Below are 19,689 nucleotides of genomic sequence, written 5' to 3'. Positions count from 1 at the left end.
TAGCAAGAGGGAAAAAAGGATGTAGTTGTGTTAAGTACTTTCTCTAGTGCCTTAAATCTTGACAAATATGCCAAGCCCATCCACCAACAGATGGAACACACAGCTGTGCATGTGGGCATAACCAGTCTCTGGAAAAAAAGGAATGAGATTTTACTGAACAAAAAGTAGGATCTTTTTCCCCCCTGACCCATTAGTAAGAAAATTTATGGTGGAAGAATTGATATATGGACCTACTGATACATTTTATGAGTGGGGAGTTCTAAGACTGTTTCCATGGCCCGCCTTTTTCTTAAGCCGTGCCTATGATATTTGTGTCTCAGTACATCTTAATGCTTATCTTTTGCACATTAGGAAAGCTATTCACCTTTTTCTTCCAGTTTAGATTGCACTACAGAGGTGCAGGGTCAATTTTTAGAGCAATACTCCAATATTTATTTCCATTGTTTGTAAAGTGGAATTATAGGTAGCAGGGGGGAGAAATAAATGAAGCTAAAAGCATGAGTTGCCACTTGGAAGCACTGTTGTAGACATTGTAATGCATGCTTTATGTCTTTAAAACAAAGTAAGTCATTAAGCATGCAATGCTAAGCGGAATTTTATCTCATCTATAAATATAAGTGAATCTTTTCAATTTCAAATCCCAGTACAGAGACTTTTTATTGTTGCAATCCAAGTGATGCACACAATTTGTACCATCTGTAACTCTGTTGGTATTTTAATAATGAATACAATTATATGTTGGCAACAAAAATCCAACTTCAATAGAGATAGCTTTAAGACCCAAACCAGAGTCTCCAAGAGGCAACTAGAAAAAACAATGATTTACTCTGGATTACAGCAGGTCAGGAATTTTTTGACAGAAGTTGTTGGTGGTGGTTGTTGAAAAATGCCAATTCATTGAAACCAAAACTTTGCAGGAAAGTCAGTTTTGATTAATTTCTTGACTCAACATTGTTGAAAAAAGTTTCAATATTGTCAAAGTTCCTGGGACAGGCTCTATCAGGCTTTCTCTGCCCCCTACTGGAGGCATCAGTGCCCTGGAAATTCACTCAGGTTGGGCAACCAACAACTAGGTCCTCCAGAGGCCTAGAAGGGCCAAGAGGAAATACTGGCCAATCACGAACCAGCAGGCCAGTTAAGAAGGCTTCCCTGTGTTTGCTCAGGGGCAGAGCTGGATAAGACTGGGACAGAGGAGGCGCTCCTCAGGGTTAATTCAGGTCCAGGCCAGGGTCTCATGCTAAGTGCTGCAGCTATATGTTTGCATTTTGAAGGGTTTTTTCCTCTTTGTTAAAGGTGCAGACACCAGAATCCCAAGTTGTTATTTTGCTACTTGATTGTTTTAGAGACTGATGTCAAGCTTACAACACCGTGAACAGGCCTGCATTAACTCTCCTGTGGGCCTGAGGCTATTAGATTTTTATGGAGGCCCTGTATACAAGTCTTTTTTTCTGGGAGGGAGTTTGGTGGAGGAGGGGGCTGGGGCAGCGGATTGGGGTGCAGGAGCGGGTGTGAGGTCTGGGAGAGAGTTTGGGTGCAGGAGGGGGATTCTGATCTGGGGCAGGGGTGGAGGAGGGGGTGTGAGGTGCAGGCTCCGGCCGGGAGATGCTTACCACAGGTGGCTCCTGGCCGGCGGTGCAGCAGGGCTGCTCAGGCAGGCTGCCTGCCATAGTCCTACGCTGCTCCTGGAAGCGTCTGGCTCCTAGCACATCTCTGCGGCCCCTGTAGGGAGCGGGAAAGCATGTCTCCGTGTACTGCCCACCGACCCCGTAGCTCCCATTGGCCAGTTTCTGGCCAAAGGGAGCTGTGTGGATGTTGCTGGGGGCAGGGGCAGCATGCAGATTCGCCTCTCTTCCCCCTCCTGCCCCTCCTTGCCAGGGACTGCAGAGATGTGCTAGCAGCTGGCCGCTTCCCTGAGCAGCATGGGGCCATGGCACGCAGGCAGCCTGCCTGAGCGTCCCGCTGCACCGCGGGACTTTTAGCAGCCCAGTGTTGGAGATTGCTGCCTGTGATTTATTTTTGTGGGGCCCCCCTTGAGCTGGGGCCCTGGGCTGCAGCCCCTAAAGCCCCTGTCTTAATCCGGCCCTGACAGCAAAGGCCACCTTACCCCAAGAAGGTGGCCAGAGTTTACAGCCTATGGTGGGGAGTGCCTTCAGTAGCATGCGTGACCCGGAAGTGGTTGGAGTGTGAGAGGGGATGAGGGCTCTGGCTGGGGGTGCAGGCTCTGGGGTGGGGCTGGGGATGAAGGGTTTGGGTACAGGAGGGGGCTCAGGGCTGGGGCAGGAGGTTGGGGTGTAGGAGGGGGTGCAAGGTGCGGGCTCTGGCAGGGAGTTTGTGTGTGGGAGGGGGCTCAGGGCTGTGCAGAGTGTTGGTGTGCAGGAGAGGGTGAGGGGTGTGGGCTCTCGACAGCACTTAATTCAGGCAGCTCCTGGGAAGCGGTGACTGGTCCCTCTGGCTCCTAGCTGCACGGGTTGCTAGGGGGCTCTGTGCACCGCCCCCACCCATAGGCGCCACCCCCGCCTGCAGGCGTGGCCCCACAGCTCCCATTGGCTGCGGTTCCCAGCCAACGGGAGCTGCGAAGCCGGTGCTAGGGACAGTGCCAGCGTATGGAACCCCCCAACTGCCCTTGCACCTAGGAGCCAGAGGGACATGTTGTCACTTCCCGGGAGCTGTGCGGAGCCGGCCTCTGCGGCCAACCAGACTTTTAATGGCCCGGGCAGCTGTGCTGACCGGAGCCACAAGGGTCCCTTTTCGACCGGGCGTTCCAGTCAAAAACTGGACGCGTGGCAACCCTAGGTGTTACAGAAACCCTGGCACACCATGGAGATTTCCCAGGGATAGTTCCATCCTTTATATGTCCCCTTTATGACTTGGAATGTCATAAAGTAAACCTAATTTATTCTTCAGATCCCTCCGTGAGACTCACTTCTATTGTGATGCCTGCAAAACCCAGACTGCTGATTATGCCAAGCCAGGTGATGAGCAGTGACTATTCCTCTTTCCCGCTCCCTCCTTCTCTTCTTGTAATCCCAATTAATGGAGCTAACCAAGCTGGGCCAACCCTTCACCATACTCATTTGCTTGTATGTTGTATCACTCTTCTTTAGCCTTCATCTGTTTGTGTCATTAGAACAGAAGCCCTAGAGAGCAGGGATTGTCTGTCTTCCATGCTTCTACAGCACTCAACATAACAGGGCGCCAACCACATGTGTAGCCTTTGAGTTATTCCTAATAGTAATAGTAAAACAGCGGCAGCATAGGCCACAATTTTGCCCTGTGCCTCCCCAACGACTTGCCAAGTGCCCTCAGCTCCCCATGGGGTCAGAATACTGGCAGAGTCAGGTACTATTCAGTGTATGGATAGCACAGTGTGGCCCTGATGGACTATGAATAGAAATAAATGGAAAGTTCTCAGTAAAAATCGCTCCTTCAACAACTGCCTGATTGCTTCATTGAGCACAGGGCACAGCTAGAAGCAATCCAAATCCACAGGCATGGAAGAACTGTGTAGCTACAGTCTTTTGAGGACTTTTCATTGATTGATTGTCATACTTTTCTTAGTGTTCATTAAGAACTATGTACCTTTCGTAATCTTTCTAGGTGGCCTCTATAAATGGAGATCAATGTTTTCCTGTCTTGTCTCCTTTAGCAGATGAAGGAAAATAATAGCAGTGTCACGGCTTTACTAATACACCTCAGTCCTGACCTGCAACAGCCTCATCCATATTTTAGTTCTTCGGCTTCTCCGGTGCACAGACTGACGTTGGCATTAAACTTGTGTGATTCTTTTTGTGGTGCCTTTGTGATGCACAGAAACATCTACTAAGAAGGAGAAGTCATCGAAACCTATTTTGATTGGACACATCAGCCAATTTTTTTTCTCACACTGAAGAAGAATATGACTAGCTCGGCAATCCTGTGCCATCCATCTCTTGATACAAAATGCACATTAGAACACTTGGAGAAGTATTGGTGGGCTAAAGTGTATTTGGATGTAGCGTAGTTGGATCTAAAGTCGATCATGTCTACTGACTACGTTGCATATTTCTCAGAAGCATTTTGAATCCTGTCTCTCTGGTACTAGAGTGAATGTCCCCCTTAATCATTTTGTTGAGCAATCACAGATGCAGAAGGCCCACACATAGATTATCCTGAGGTCTTGATCAAGGCTTGATTTAAGATTTTAAGTGGTATGTAATTGGTGCATAGTGTCTTTTGAAAGCCCTCTATACTATGTTGAATTTCACTCATGAAAATCCCACCTGGTTTTGATAAAAGATCCTAAGATACTCCAATCTCACCCTCACCCTTTTGCAAATCACAACCACAATGTTTGTTGATAAAATTAGAGTTGATCATAACAGGTTTTTTGTTTGTTTTTGTTTTTAGATGAAAAAATGGCTTTTCAAAAATGTATGTTAACATTTTTCATTTGGTTGAAATTTTCTGTGGTTGCTTTTGTTTTGTGGCAGTTGAGATGACAGTTGGTGTTTTGTGAGGCATGGTGTCTGGGATTTGCTGGAGTGTTTAATGAGACCAACCAGCTGCTGTAGCTTTATAGAGATTAGCATTTGAAGCACATTTACCGTGGCATCGAGTGGAAAGGTTGGTGGTCATGCTTAATTTGTGATGGGACTTGCCCAGAACTGAGCCCTGGCACCTCTAGGCATCCCAATTCATAGCCCTGGCACCTCTGGTCTTACCGTTTCACTTGTGAAAGTAAAAAATTGCTTGAGCCCTAGCACCTAATTGCTTTGAGCTCCAGAGCTGCTTCCATTCCAAATTAAGCACTGGTTGGTGGTATCACAGTCCTTCAGTGTGGGGTAGTGAGTACACCTGTACCAGAGAGCTCACAACTAGGATTCTGACAATATGTAACAGGGGAATAAACTGACCAATGTGGTGTGTGGAGGAAGGGGGGTCTGGTGTGTTTGTATACATTAGTACAGGGGTCGGCAACCTTTCAGAAGTGGTGTGCCGAGTCCTCATTTATTCACTCTAATTTAAGGTTTCGCGTGCCAGTCATACATTTTAATGTTTTTAGAAGGTCTCTTTCTATAAATCTATAATATGTAACTAAACTATTGTTGTATGTAAAGTAAATAAGATTTTTTTTTTTAAATGTTTAAGAAGCTTCATTTAAAATTAAATTAAAATGCAGAGCCCACCCGGACCAGTGGCCAGGACCTGGGCAGTGTGAGTGCCACTGAAAATCAGCTCACATGCCGCCTTTACCACGTGTGCCATAGGTTGCCTATCCCTGCGTTAGTAACAGTGGTATCGGCCTAATAGCAATTTGTAAGGGAGTGAGCAAGTACATAAGATATGTTGTTGTTCTTCAGATCTGATCAGCTAAATTGAATTCTGTTGACCCTGTGTTTTCAAGTTCTGTTGGATAGTCCTGCTGCCAATAATGGAGTACCTACAGTTAAAGAAAACTGATATGTTGGTAATATAATTACGAGAGTCATGAGGTGCCAATTTTCTGTAAATGTAGATGTTTGGTGCCACTGCCAGATGCATTCTTTTTGGACAATTTGTGGAGTTGTTCCAAATCCTGGTCTCATCCTGCTCGTCTAGCCTGAAGTACTTTCTCATGAGCACACTTCCTCAAAGTTGTGACAAATGAAAGGAAAGGCATCAATAAATGGCCAGTTATTCAGCCTGAAATGCCGATCAAATTTGAGGGTGATTATACTCTAAAAAGGGATTGTGTACAGATTTTTCCCCCCCTTAAAATAAATAAAGAAAAATGGGGCTCTATGTTGTGTGTCACAATATTTCCATTTAAATAATCTCCATTTCAAATTTCAGGTAAAAGAGGTTTGGTAGGTAGAAAATCACACAAATTTAGCTTGTGGTTCTGAGAGTCAAGCTGGTTTCTTTCCATCCCTCACAATCTCATCAGTAATAGAGGTTCTGTGGGTCAAATTAGGCCACTTTGCCAATTCTTTTTTGTCAATTTCAGTCTTCATTGACACTTGGTGCAACTCCTTTAACATCAGTGTTTTGGATAGATGGTTACCTGTTGGAATTTAGTAAACAATTCCCTTGATAAAATGAAACGGAACTCAATTTATTTAATCTTTGCTGTGTTGTCTCCTCAGAATTAACAGGAGTGAAAAGCTATAACAGATTATTATTGGTCACTAACATACGTGTGGTTTTAGAGTAGACCCACACTGTAGTCTGGTAGTGTTGTCTTAGATGCTCTATCCACTTTGCAGTTATTGAGCCCGCTAGTCAAGGAGTACTCATGATCTTCTCAGGAAGGTTACCTAGTACCTCACCAAAATGAAGGTGAAGTGGCACTTAAGTGAGGAATAGGAAGGAATTGATATATACTTGTTCATTAGCCCGTTCGTTTATAAGCCGACCCCCCCAAGATGGATAAGTAAAAATAGCAAAAACTGTATGACCCTTTCATAAGCTGACCCTATATTTCAGGGGTTGGAAAACTTTGGCTCCCAGCCCGTCAGGGTAAGCCACTGGTGGGTCGGGACATTTTGTTTACCTGGAGCATTCACAGGCACAGAACCCCTCAGCTCCCAATGGCGAACCGCGGCCACTGAGAGCTGAGGGGCTCCATGCCTGCAGACGCTCCAGGTAAACAAAACGACAATGTATTAGATATTCAATTCAATGATTCCATAGAGTTTAAAATCATCAAATTTTGGTGTAGACCTGTTTATAAGCCAACTCCCGCTCTTTGATGCATCACTTTTTTTACCAAAAATATATGGCTTATGAATGACTGTATGTGTATGTATATGTATATTAGGCAAGTTGGGCAGTCTGTAGAGAAGGCTCTTGTGAGAGAAACCAAGTCTAGTGAGATGGTTGGAGCTGAACTTTGTTACCTAAACTTTGTTACCCTATTGTTGATTTCTTAGTTAATAAAGCCAGTTCCTAGGAATTGGGTGAGTTGTTGGATTTTTGCATAGTGTGTGGATTGTATTTGTAGAGTGGGTTGCTCATGCACGTTTTTCCTTTCTAATTTGACTATGACCTTAAAGGAGCTCTTCTGGAAAGACCTGAGACCTCCTATAAGCTAGGTCTTAGAGCCCTAATGGGAAACAGAAAGTATGCTGCAGTGGAATTGGTGGCCAAATAACATGCTAAAGTGGGCCACTCAGCACTCCACTCAGTTTTGTGGAACATAAGCTAGATGTACTTGCTTTTTTGGTCAGGTCAAAAGTAAAAATGAATGTAACACTCATTCTAATTCACAGATTTTTTTTTAAGGCCAGAGGAAAGAATTATGATCAGCTAGTCTGACCCTCTGGATAATACAGGTGTGATGGGTTAGACTCCCCGCCACATTTGGGATGCAACTTGATGTACTGGGATTTCACTGACCCTGCCGCTCCACCAGGCTGGGCTCCCTCTCCCTGTTTTGCTGAACTAGGCTCTCCAGCTTCTGGAAGCACACATATACAGGTAGGTGTGTAGAATCACGGTGTCTGTAAACAGAAAACTGAGCCAGGAACTTACCCTGCACTCAAGTGCAGCTCCTTTCTGGAAAGTACACCCAAAATAATATTGTCTTGTGCTGTAGAGAAATCTATACAATGTAAGGTCATAAATTTGCCCCCTCCCTCAATGTGGAGGAAGATATGCACAACTTCTTGCCCCCCCCCCAGTTATAAATTGCACAAACTGGGTTTAATAATAAACAAAAACAAGTTTAACAACGATAAAAGGCACATTTTAAGTGATTATAAGGGATAGCAAACAGAACAAAGTAGATTACCAAGCAAATAAAACAAAACATGTATTAAGCTTAAGATCTTAAAGAGACTGGTTTCAAGAAATAATTTCTCACCCTAAATGTTGTTTTAGGCAAGTTGCAGAGTTTCTGTAGCTTAGAGTTCCAGTTATTTCTCTTTAGAGAGTAGACTCCTGTCTTAGTCTGGACTCAGCCCTTACATTTCCCACAGCTTAGTTCCTTTGTCTCTTCAGGTACTTTCAGCAGTCTTTCTTGGGCAGGAAGGCAATGGAGAAGAGTCCTGGTAGTTTTACTCCCCAGCCTTAAATAATATTTACATAAGGCAGGAATATTTTAGTGGAAAATTACTAGAAGTCCAAGATGGTGTTTAGTGCCAGGTGACAGGACCACCTGACCTAGTAGTGTCACAGCTAAGTCCCAGGACACCTCTCAGGAAGGAGCGAGATTAGTATCTTCAAAGTCTTATTGTTTCTGCCTAATGGCCCATCAAGGCTGATGGCTGTTGTTTGGTGGGTGTTTCCCAAATACACATGCAGTTGTAATTATTACATAGTCAGTATTCCTAACTTTAGATACAGAAATGTACATGCATACGGACTGGATAATCACATCCAGTAAATTATAACCTTTCCGATGATACCTTATAAGACCCATCTTGCATAAAATATATCTGTTATGCCATATCCATATCATACGCATATTTCCATAAAGAATATTGGGTGGTTATGTCACAACAGGCTATAGAACTTCACCCAATAATTTCTGCATTGAGCCCATAACTTCTATTGAGATACAGCATATGTTTTAAGAAGACACCCAGTCTTGATTTAAAACCTTCAAGTGATGGAGAATTCACCATGTCCCTAGTTAAGGTGTGCCAATGGCTAATTACCCTCATTGTTGAATTTATGGCTTATTTCAAGTATGAATTTGTCTAGCTTCAGCTTCAAACCATTTGACCTCATTATCCTTTTTTCTGCTAAAAACACTCCATAGGAGGATAATTCCTGACTTGAGTACAAGGCTGTTTTTTTTTCTTTATCAGAGTATCATTCACGGCTAAGTCAAATACCTTACAGAAGTCTAAATATATTATGTCAACACAATTATCTTTATCAAAGAAACTTGTAATCTATTCAAAAAACATCAAGTTTGTTTAACAAAGATCCGTTTTCCGTAAAATCATGTTGATTGGCATTCATTATGCTACCATGTTTTTAATTCTTTACTGACTGAGTCCCATGTAAGCCTTTCCATGATTTTGCCTGAATCTAGGTCAAGCTAACCAGCTTCATAACAAATTAAATGAGGTCACGATTGCTGGCTGTTTTGTTGTCACTTGCGACTATTTAATGTTTATGCACTTTGCAAAACCACTATATGAAATGGGGCAACTCAACACGAATGTTGATCATTTTGAGAGAGAAGGCCATGCAGGGAAAGATAATCAGGAATGAGATGAAATGCTGAGAGAGCGGTGTGTGAAATTTGCACAGTGCTTGCTTGAGGCCAGCATTCAGTCCAGTCACTGTCCTGAGCACTGAAATTAATGCGGCGACATTTCAACAATATTGAATAAATCTTGAGACGGATGACTTGATTCTGCAGTTTTTACACAAGTTCCTGGATCAGGGCCCAGAAGAGGAATGCAAAATGGTATGTGTAAGTCTCCTCTTGATTCTGTAGTGAAGCCAACAGGTGACATTAACATGATCCTTTTTAATCCCATCATCTGTTTTTCTTCTTCGATATTTTTTGCAGAAGATTAGCAAGCGTGATCAAGTGCTTTGCTGCTGGTGAAATGACTAGCTTTCTTCTCCGATTAGGGGTTTCACGAATACAGTTTGCATGCTACATATAATGAATATTTAAACAATCTATCAACTATCTTTCCAGCAATGGGCCAAGTTCTGATCCCAATTATGCTAGTATGAACTGGGAGTAACTTCATTTTGCCAGTGTGATTATTCCTGATTATACCATTGTAACCCAGAGCAGGATTTAACGTTGTGTTTCTGCTAATTACCAGTAATTCTCTATTTGTCTTCCCTTGCGATTAGGGACATTTCATACAACCATTGAGATACATTCAACCAATCAAACAAAGGAGGTTGCAGGGGGGGAGGGGATGCACTCGCATGCCTATGCACTTTAAATGAATTCATGTGCTCTTAACTCGAACATAAAGTTCTCTGCAAACTTTAGGTTTACGTTTCAGTCTGCCTGGTAATCAAAATATGAAGGATCCGATTGTGTCTGACTCTTGTGTGCATATGCATGGGAGGAAATCTGTCCTGTGTGGCCAGTTGGTTGGGGAGTGTGTGTGTGTGTGTGTGTGTGTGTGTGAGTGTGAGAAAGAGCTGGCCATGCCTTTGGGAGACCCAAGAATGGCTCTTTCCTTGTGCCCTCAGGTACAAATTAGCCAATAGGGGGAAGGAGGGAATGAGCCCTAGAGCTGTGCTGCCAAGAGCGGGTAGCTTCACCCTACAAAAGGGCAAGTGGCTCACGCCCCTGGGTATTAGAGAGCTCAGGTAGGGATTCTAATCACAACAGTTCCTGCCATGCACTGTTCTGCCCCAAACGCTGATCCGTAGCTCAATGTCACAAAAAGGCACCCATTGACATCAGTCCGCTTTGTGTCAGGCCCTGAATTGCCAATATGGCTGAATTAATGTTACTGAGAAATCATTGGGGTTTTTTGTGTGTCTTGAGTTTTGTAACCTTAATGTGGCATTAATCTCCCCCGTCCGATAATTATATTTGTACAAGGGACAGGACTTGCGGAGTCTGAGAGCTTGCTAACCTGCAGGACTTCTCCTGTAATTTAAACCCGTGTTTCCTGGGTGATTCCATTAAAATTAATGGTTTTATACCCCTAATGAAAGCCTGTGCTGTAGTCGTGGACTTGTGTGTAACAGCCAGTAATGAGAAAATTTGCTTTGACTAACTTCATCCTCATTCAAACACTGTGGGCTCAGAAGTTCAGTTGCCACATATCAGGTTATCAGGGTCAAGTTCGGCTCAGAAGAGATGGTGAGGAAAGGAGCTGAGGGAGGAAAAGGAAATAGATGCAGTAGATAATGTATAGCCCACCCATTTGGGCTAGCCTAATTCCTTGGGATGGGGGGAAGTATTCTACCCTTACTCCATAGTATAGTATCAGAGGGGTAGCCGTTTTAGTCTGTATTCACAAAAACAACGGAGAGTCCGGTGGCATCTTAAAGACTAACAGATTTATTTGGGCATAAGCTTTCATGGATAAAAGACCACTTATTCTGATGCATGGAGTGAAAATTACAGATACAGGGATAAATATACTTGCACATGAAGAGAAGGGAGTTACCTTACAAGTGGAGAACAAGTGATGACAAGGCCAATTCAGTCAGGGTGGATGTGGTCCGCTCCCGATAATTGATGAGGAGGTGTCAATACCATGGGATAGAAAATTGCTTTTGTAGTGAGCCAGCCACTCCCAGTCCCTATTCAAGCCCAAATTGATGGTGTTAAGTTTGCAAATGAATTGTAGTTCTGCAGTTTCTCTTTGAAGTCTGTTTTTGAAGTTTTTTTTATTGCAGGACAGCTACTTTTAAATCTGTTATTGAATGTCCAGGGAGATTGAAGTGTTCTCCTACTGGCTTTTGTATGTTACCCTCCTTGATGTCTGATTTATGTCCATTTATTCTTTTACAGAGAGACTGTCTGGTTTGGCCAGTGTACATGGCAGAGGGGCATTGCTGGCACATGATGGCATATTATCACATTAGTAGATGTGCAGGTGAATGAGCCCCCGATGGTGTGGCTGATATGGTTGGGTCCTATGATGGTGTCGCTGCAGTAGATATGGGGACAGAGTTGGCAACAGGGTTTGTTACGGGGATTGGTTCCTGGGTTGATGTTTCTGTGGTGTGGTGTGTAGTTGCTGGTGAGTATTTGCTTCAGGTTGGGGGCTGTCTGTAAGTGAGGACTGGCCTGTCTTCCAAGGTATGTGAGAGTAAGGGAGCATTTTCCAGGATAGGTTGTAGATAGTTGATGATGTGCTGGAGAGGTTTTAGCTGGGGACTGTAAGTGATGGCCAGTGGTGTTCTGTTAGTATAGTATAGGATTTTCTTTAAGTACAATCTATCTTCCTCCCCCTGCTGTTGTGAGTCCCTCTGTTGTATGTATGTAATTTTCCTCTGCTTAGCATGGAGGTGAGATGCTGTCACTTCCACTCCCACATTCCATATGTGTGTTTAAGGGTCTTTCAGTAATGAAGAAACCAAGCACTATCCGGTCTGTGTAGACTCAGGGCTTGGTGGGGGCATTGCTACAGTCTTTTACAGGAACTGTTGAATTTTACAACACAATGAGTGTGAGGAAGATCCGTTTGTCTTTCAGTTATGGATGGACTGAAACAATCTTAAAATTCCACCAAGTATGTCCATTTACTCTCCAATAGCTCAACCAAAGCTGAAGGTGTTTCCTCGAGACTTTCCCCACCACCCAATGAATTGCCTCTGGGCTCGATATATCTTTAGTATCCAACAAACCTTATCAGTGTTTTACTAGAAAGGTGGTTCTTCCCTAGGCAAACCAGCACTCTTCCTCCCTCACTGGCTTCTAGTCACCCAAAGCACAGTAGGTACAGCAGCTCAGATTTTCAGAAGTTGTCTAATTTTGGTGGTCCCAACTTGAGGCACATAAGGCCTGGGTTTCAGAGGTGCTGAACAATTGCAGCTTCTGTTGACTCCAGTTAGAGCTGTGGCATAGTCAACACTTCTGGAAATCAGTCTCCAATTGGGACCACCAAAACTAGAGGGCAATCATGACAGTTAAAAACTGGGTGTTTGGCTGCCTCTACTAATTTGCTAACTTAAGTAACTGCTCGTTCAGATTTCCTTGTAGAACCCTCTCTGATGATCAGTTAATCACACTGATCTGCTCAGAATGTCAGCTCAATAAATAGTTAACAGTTTGTTAAAGACCATTTAGGTTTGTGTGTGTTTGTTTGTTTTTTTCCAAAAAGTCCAACTGAGCAAAGTTCTTCCTACTTTTTATCTGACATCCTGTTTATTTCTCTTTTGTTTTATAGATAATTGCGATGATGCACTAGTATCCTCATTGCCTCTGACCGCCTTTGACAGCTCCTCAGAGCTCTTCAGCGTTCACAATCCCAGCTTCGCCAAGCTCAACAGACGGGATGGTAAGGTCACTGGGTGAAATGCCCATGACAGTTTTTACTACAGCTTTTGTGAATAATTCATTTGGGTAGAAGCTTGTGGAGTATTTAGCGCCTGCTTGCCTGGAATCATCTCTTACAATCTGAGGTGCATTGTTAGTTGAAAATAGCTCATTAATGTTTGGGGAAAGTCCCAAATTCAGTGGAAATTTACTGCTGATGCTTAAGGCCTCTCAAGTGGAAGTTCAGGTAAACTCCATTAGTTTCTTTTCTTTCTACTATAGGTCCTGTAGTCCCAGGACAAAGTAGCCTGTTAAATCTGCTGCACTGTTCCCAAATTTAGTTCTCCAGTAGCAATCCGTTTTCTTTCTTTCTTTCTTTCTTTCTTTCTTTCTTTCTTTCTTTCTTTCTTTCTTTCTTTCTTTCTTTCTTTCTTTCTTTCTTTCTATTGTCATTGCACGTAGGAACCCTAGTCATGGGTCAGGACCCCAGTCAATTAGGCTTAGAAGTGCCATTGGAAATTCCAGTGGAGAAGAATAGATTCACAGCTCTTTGCCCTGCAGAGGTGACCTTCTCTTCAGGTCTCCACCCTGAAGCATGGACGGGGAAGTGAGGATTGTCCTGAGGTATGGCTAGTGGGTTTAAACACAGTGGGAATCCATAAGGACCAAACTCCGTGTTACTAGGGAGAAGCAGGCTACCTCTGTGACTAACCCTAAACCCTAATCTTCTGCAGTTCTCCAGATTTGTATTTGCTATATGGGTTAGCACTACCCTGAGTCACATTCTGTGGTGTGGCTTCCCCCCTACTGGCTACTGTCCTTAGACTAAAGCCCCTTGACTTGGTCTTGGTTCCAATTTTCAGGGGTTAGTCTTATAAGACAGGAGACCTTTATGGAAAAGAAATAAGGTTCATTTTTCTTTCTGAAAAATAGCAAGCCGGAGATTTCTGTCCTATACCAAACCATGTTTATCTGGCTCTCTTCAGAGTAGCTTTACAAGGACGCCTATTTGGATGCACTGTACTAGCTGCCATAAAAGGTTTTAGCAGTATATACAGATGTTCAGAGATTGGAGAGGTATTAAATGGAAGTGAAATGTCTCAACTTTGACTCAGTGAGAGTGTCTCTCAATAAATAGCTGGAAAGGAAGTTGTGTGGCAGTTGCCCAACGTACACAAGGTTGAAGAATCCACTCAGCAAAAAGCCAGACGTCAATCTGGCAAGGAACCTTGAGTGTTGGGTCTTGTTTCCCTACTGTCTAGCCTCTCTGGGCACAGCACTGACCTTTCAGGCTCCCCAGTACTTAAACACACCCCTCTGCCAACCCCTATCCCCCCAAAAAAACTAAACAAAAAACGTGACGATTCTGGTTTAAAGTTTTCCATCAGGGGCATGCAGTAGCTGTGAGACAGTATGGACACACACACACTTTGTTCAGTCTATGATTTTATGCTCTTTTACTTATAAAACAATAAAACATCCTAAACACAATGTCTCTTGCTAGGTCTTCCTTCCCTTGGGGAGTCATTTCTGTTGCATCAGGTGGGCAGGCAGGGTCCTCCACCACCCTGTCTACACTGCCCCTTCCGCACCCTCTCTCATCTTAATCTGGTGCAAAATGGCTCTCTCACCAGCTCCTCCTGGGAGTCCTTTTATAGACTTTTGCTGGGGTCACCTGTTCTTTTGTTCTGCCTTATGTTTTAGTTATGTTCCTGAAAAATGCTACTTTAAGCGAATCCAATTTCCCCATAAGAATTAATGTAATTGGGGACGGGGGCTAGGTTCCAGGGACTTTTTTTTCGTCACATAATATATATATATATATAAAGTTTTAAACAAAGAATTTAATACTGCAATTATGATTGTGAAGCTTGGTTGAGGTGGTGGAGTCAGAGGGTGGGATATTTCCCAGGGAATGCCTTGCTGCTAAATGATGAACTAGCACTTGGCTGAGCTCTCAGAGGTTAACACGTTGTTAATGTAACCTCACACTCTACAAGGCAGCATGAATGGAGGGAGGAGACACAATAGATGCGTGCCAGTGGCTGCAAACATTTCCTGCGGAAACTGAACGTGATGATGAACCCACACTATCCCACTCGAAAGTACCATTCCCTCCACCTTCCAAAGTGCTGGTGGTGCATGTGTTTGTGAATCAGACACCCACACTGTGTGTGTGTGTGTGTGAGAGAGAGAGAGACAGACAGACAGACAGACACACACACACACACAAACCATGGGTGTGAGAGAGAGACAGAAAGAGACACACACCGTGCATGTGAGAGAGACACACACGCCATTTGTATATGTGTGAGAGAGAGATGCACATTGCCCCTTTAAGTACGCTGAGCCCACTCTAAGTACATTGCCTTTTTAAGTAGATCAGCAAGTTGAGACAGCAGCTGCAGCCAGCAAGCTCCCTCCCTTCTGAGCCCTGTCGTGTCTCTGCCCTGCTCTGTGGAGATGGGGTGCAGGAGCGGGTGGAGGTGGACATCCTGACATTAGCACCCCTCTTTCCCCCTGCGCAGCAAGCAGGAGGCTCCCGGGAACAACTCCAAGGCAGAGGGCAAGAGCAGCACACGGTAGTGCGGCGAGGGACAGCTGAACTGCCCTGCAATTGATAGCCTGCTGGGCAGCTGCCGCACAGGGAAGTTAGGGGGAGCGGGGAGCTGCTGGGGGGCTGCTGGTCCACCGTATCTCCAAGCCCCCACCAGCTCGCTCCAACCAGCTGCTCTTCCTGCAAGCAGTGGACAATGCAGGTTGCTGCCAAACAACATTATATGGGAGCATTACGTAACTTTAAACAAGCATGTTCCCTAATTGATCAGTGACATAACAATGAAACAACGTTAACTGGGATGATGTTAAGTGAGGAGTCACTTTAATTCTCATTACTCCCATCCCTACCCCTTCAGACAAGAGGAGGAAGCATCTTCTCTCAGGTGTAGCAAACCTATTGTCCCAAAGTGTTTTGCTTTGAATATTGCAGTGTTGTTGTAACTGCGTTGGTCCCTGGATATGAAAGACACCAGTGGGTGAGGTAATATCTTTTAGTGAACCAACTTTTTCACACGATCATTGAGTGCTGATCCTTTGCTATTGTCTCTGACATAACACAGCCCTGCTAACGCAAGTGGGATCCACATACATATAGACTGAATGTGACACAGTAATTTCATGACGCAATTTCATAACCTCATCCACAATTCAGAAGTGGTGCAGACACAACCCCAGTTCCACACAAGGGATGTGGAGGGAGGGGAGGCCCTACCTCCACCTCCCTCCCCCACTCACCAGCCAGAGTCGCTGGCCAGGCGTATTGAGGAATAAGATACTCTGTGAAATGGGATGAAGTCGTTCATTCCTCCTCCAGAATGAGGGGCCAGCAGGGGAAGGATTGTGCTTCTCTGAGCCGCAATTGGTTCTGAGTCTGCCCCAGTGTGGTGTAGCTACACTCTTGTCATTACTTGAGGCAGATTTAAAGTTAGGGTAATGATATTTAAATGGAACCACCTTAAATGGGATTCTTAGCTGAGGCAGGAAATAGAGCTGTGTTAAAAATACATGATGCTGAATATTTGGAGGCATCAGTTCAGCTCTAATTAGACCTACAGTGTAACATCATGAAAACCACCCTCCTCGTAGGCACAGTTCTTGGTGATAGCAAAAGAGAGAGCATGTGAAATTCACTCTTGAGTAAAAGTCCTGTCCAGGGCCTATGAAAAACATAAATTTCATTTTTGAAAGCTTATGTGGGGCTTATGATGATGTTGTTGTTGTTAGTCCATGAGGTGTGATCCCTGCACAGGGGTGAATTTCACCTGAATGAAGAACATAGAGGCTGGGAGCTGCCCTTGGTACTATTTGACTGACTTCCACAGAATTGTACATGTGTAACAGAGAGCAGAATTTAGCACAGAGACAAAACTAAATTCCTATCCCAGGGCAGAGGAGCTTGTTCCACCAGTGCGCATAAACTGTACCATGGGGATTATTTACAAAGATAACATCCCCCCACAGGTACTGCATCACGATTTCCTAAATCCGCTGGGCCAGATCCAAAGCTGAGGTAAATAGAGGTGTACCCCCACAGCTGAGGTAAATAGAGGTGTACTCATTGTAATCCATAGAGCTACACTTATTTATACTGACTGATGATCTGGCTCCTTATATTTAGGATCAAAACTATTTGTTCATAGAAAGTTACTGTAGGTAAAGGTTGAGTTTATGATGGTGACCACTGAAACAATCTGTGAACAAAACCACAGGACTTCAGTTTCTAGAAACATACATTTATTTAACAATTTCCCCCCCCCCTTTGGATAAATACCTGCAATATAAAGGATTACATAGAATTCTATCTATCACACTATAGTTCTTGTAAAAATAAGCATATATCATGCATTTCAAAATAACTACAGGTACTCAGAGTAGCAAGGAACAGTGTTTCAATATGCACATGTATTTAATAGCAGCCTGATTAATGTATTTTAATGCAAAGAGGCATGCAACATATGGAAACAAAGTGTGACCCAGATCTACATTAGCAGAAAGCTTGTAAAATCGTCAACGTGGTACTGTAATAGACAACAATAAATTGAAGGCTGTTGAATAAATAGCAAAAGGCTGTTTTTAAAAAGACTTGCAGAACTGAAATGTTACAGTAAAAATCCCTGGTTAAAATGGCTTTTTTTCGTGATGGAGTTCAATCCAAATGTTAATCGAGTGAAGGGGCTCAATCCAAATACTGCTAACGCTATGTTGGATCTACTAAAGTAGTCCATATAATTCTGATCCATAGAATTCTGGTAAATCTGATTTCTGGAACGGATTTAACAAATTGCAATTTTGTTTACCATAAACAAATAAATAGATGAAAAGGGACTAATTGCTAAAATAAAACTAGGCTTCCTCAGATCCCCATAAACTCTCCACCCGAGCGCTCAATGTAGATAATTGTAGCTTAGAAGAAATATATATATTTTTTTTCATCAAATGTGATTTGTTTTATGGCAGGTGGTTTGATCTGGGCATTAAAGTAAGGCTGTGCAGCAGGGAAGCACTTACTTTCAGCAGGAAGTCCGAGAGTTTTCAGCACAATATAAAGCCCGCTGAGCTGCTTGCAAGATGCTCAAGACAGAGGGCGAGCATTTGTGTTACTTTATATTAATAAAACCCCGTAATAAGTACAGACATCCTAAGCAGCTCCATGTAAAATAAAGAAAACAAAACAAAAAACCACACTGATTGCAGAACGCTGGGGTTTTTAAAGTGTCGTTTTCACAATTAATTTTTTTACAATTTGTACATTTTGCTGGATTTGTTCTTTTCAATTTATTTTTGGGACTCCAGCCTGGGAACCATATGATCTTACAGCCTGTGTGTCTCTAGCATTATAATTTGTTGCCATGGAGAACATGAGCTCATGTATCAGGTGCCTTTGGCACAGAGGCCGATGAGAGACCCTTTTCCCCTAGCCCTTTCTGCTCACCTCCAACTTGTGATGAACGATAGAGAAATAATGCCGGAGCTGTGCAGAAACAAGCAGATCGGCATATACTCTTTCCTCCAACACGTGCACAGAACTCCCATCAAAGCCAATGGGAGTTGGGCAGGAGGAATGGGGGAAGAATATCCCTCTTAGCTATGATGCTAAACTACTAAGCCCACGGAAAGTTCATTAATCATCTCATCCTTCTAATTTTAATATGGGAGACGTGGTGATCTCATGCATATTTTATCACTTTAGAGAGCACCATCAAAGAATGTCTAAATAGACCGGGTGTAATAAATGCCACATTCTGTCTGGTTTATAATTACCCGGCCCTCTTAATAAAAGAGATTCATCTAAACACGCCTGCAGCACAGTTCGCAGTGGAGTTTTAACCCCCTCGCCTCATATTTCATCCCCCACGTTGCAGAGCACGCTTTACAGTCTTCTTTAATTTTCTTGTGCATAACTGCTGGCATCTGCTCCCTGGAGTGGATGTGTCACAAGAGAGTGGCAGACCAGATGGCAGAAGAGGAAGTGCCACACGCCAAATGTGCCTATGAATTATATATTTCAATAGGCGGGAGCGGGGAGAATTCCCCAGTGAATAACGTGGGGAATAGAAATGTACATGCATAGCCTTTCTGGCAGTGCCTGGCAATCTGTCTTCGGGCCACTCACGTATATAGTTGCTGCTTGCGTTCAGGAAGAAAGACAATATTTACCTTGGCAACCCCTGCACCACTTGATATATATATTTGGGCTGCCTGGACCTTGGTTCCAGCCCTGCAGGAGAAAGCAGGTACGGTGAGCCTGCCTATTCCTTAACTGGAGCAGGTGAGTGGGGAGAGGCCGGGAAACGCGTTGGGTCTGCCCCAGTGCAGGGGCGTCGTAATTTGCTGTTGCTACAGGTCAGCAGCAAATTACTACCTGCCTGGAACAAGGAGAAAGCCGTGAGGGAATTCCTTGTCTGAGGCGCGGTGCTTTCTGGGACAGCTCCGAGGATGGTGTGCGGAGCAGCTGCTGGTGTGTCAAGAAGTGGGGGTGTAGTGGCAAAGACCATTTTGAAAAGCAGGGTTCTGGATGGCCCGGGTCAGAACAGAGTGACAGGCTGGAGCTGCGGGACCGCTCTTGTGGCTGTGTTTTTACAAATCGGTCAGCGATGCTGAAGTCTTGAGGATGTCATCCCCTCCAGAAGCAGTGCTGGGCTGGGAGGTTGCTGCTTCTTAGTGCTGTGTGGTGGCTTCTCTGTTGTGGGCTATCTCGTTGTTGCTGCTTGTGTGCTTGTAAAGAGGAGACCAGCAGGCTGAGC

General features: G+C 44.0%; 1 protein-coding gene across 1 annotated transcript in view; it reads left to right on the top strand.

Moving 5' to 3' along the window:
• Positions 1-19,689, top strand: part of CNTNAP5 (contactin associated protein family member 5) — a 411,826-nt gene that overhangs the window by 104,138 nt on the left and 287,999 nt on the right. Inside the window, exon 2 of the mRNA XM_034785890.1 lies at positions 12,798-12,908. Within this exon, the coding sequence (XP_034641781.1) occupies positions 12,798-12,908 (111 nt within the window). The remainder of the gene's footprint in view (positions 1-12,797; positions 12,909-19,689) is intronic.

Source organism: Trachemys scripta, chromosome 11 (genome assembly GCF_013100865.1).
Source record: "Trachemys scripta elegans isolate TJP31775 chromosome 11, CAS_Tse_1.0, whole genome shotgun sequence".
NCBI classification, from domain to species: domain Eukaryota; kingdom Metazoa; phylum Chordata; order Testudines; family Emydidae; genus Trachemys; species Trachemys scripta.
This window is presented reverse-complemented; position numbering and strand designations above follow the sequence as displayed.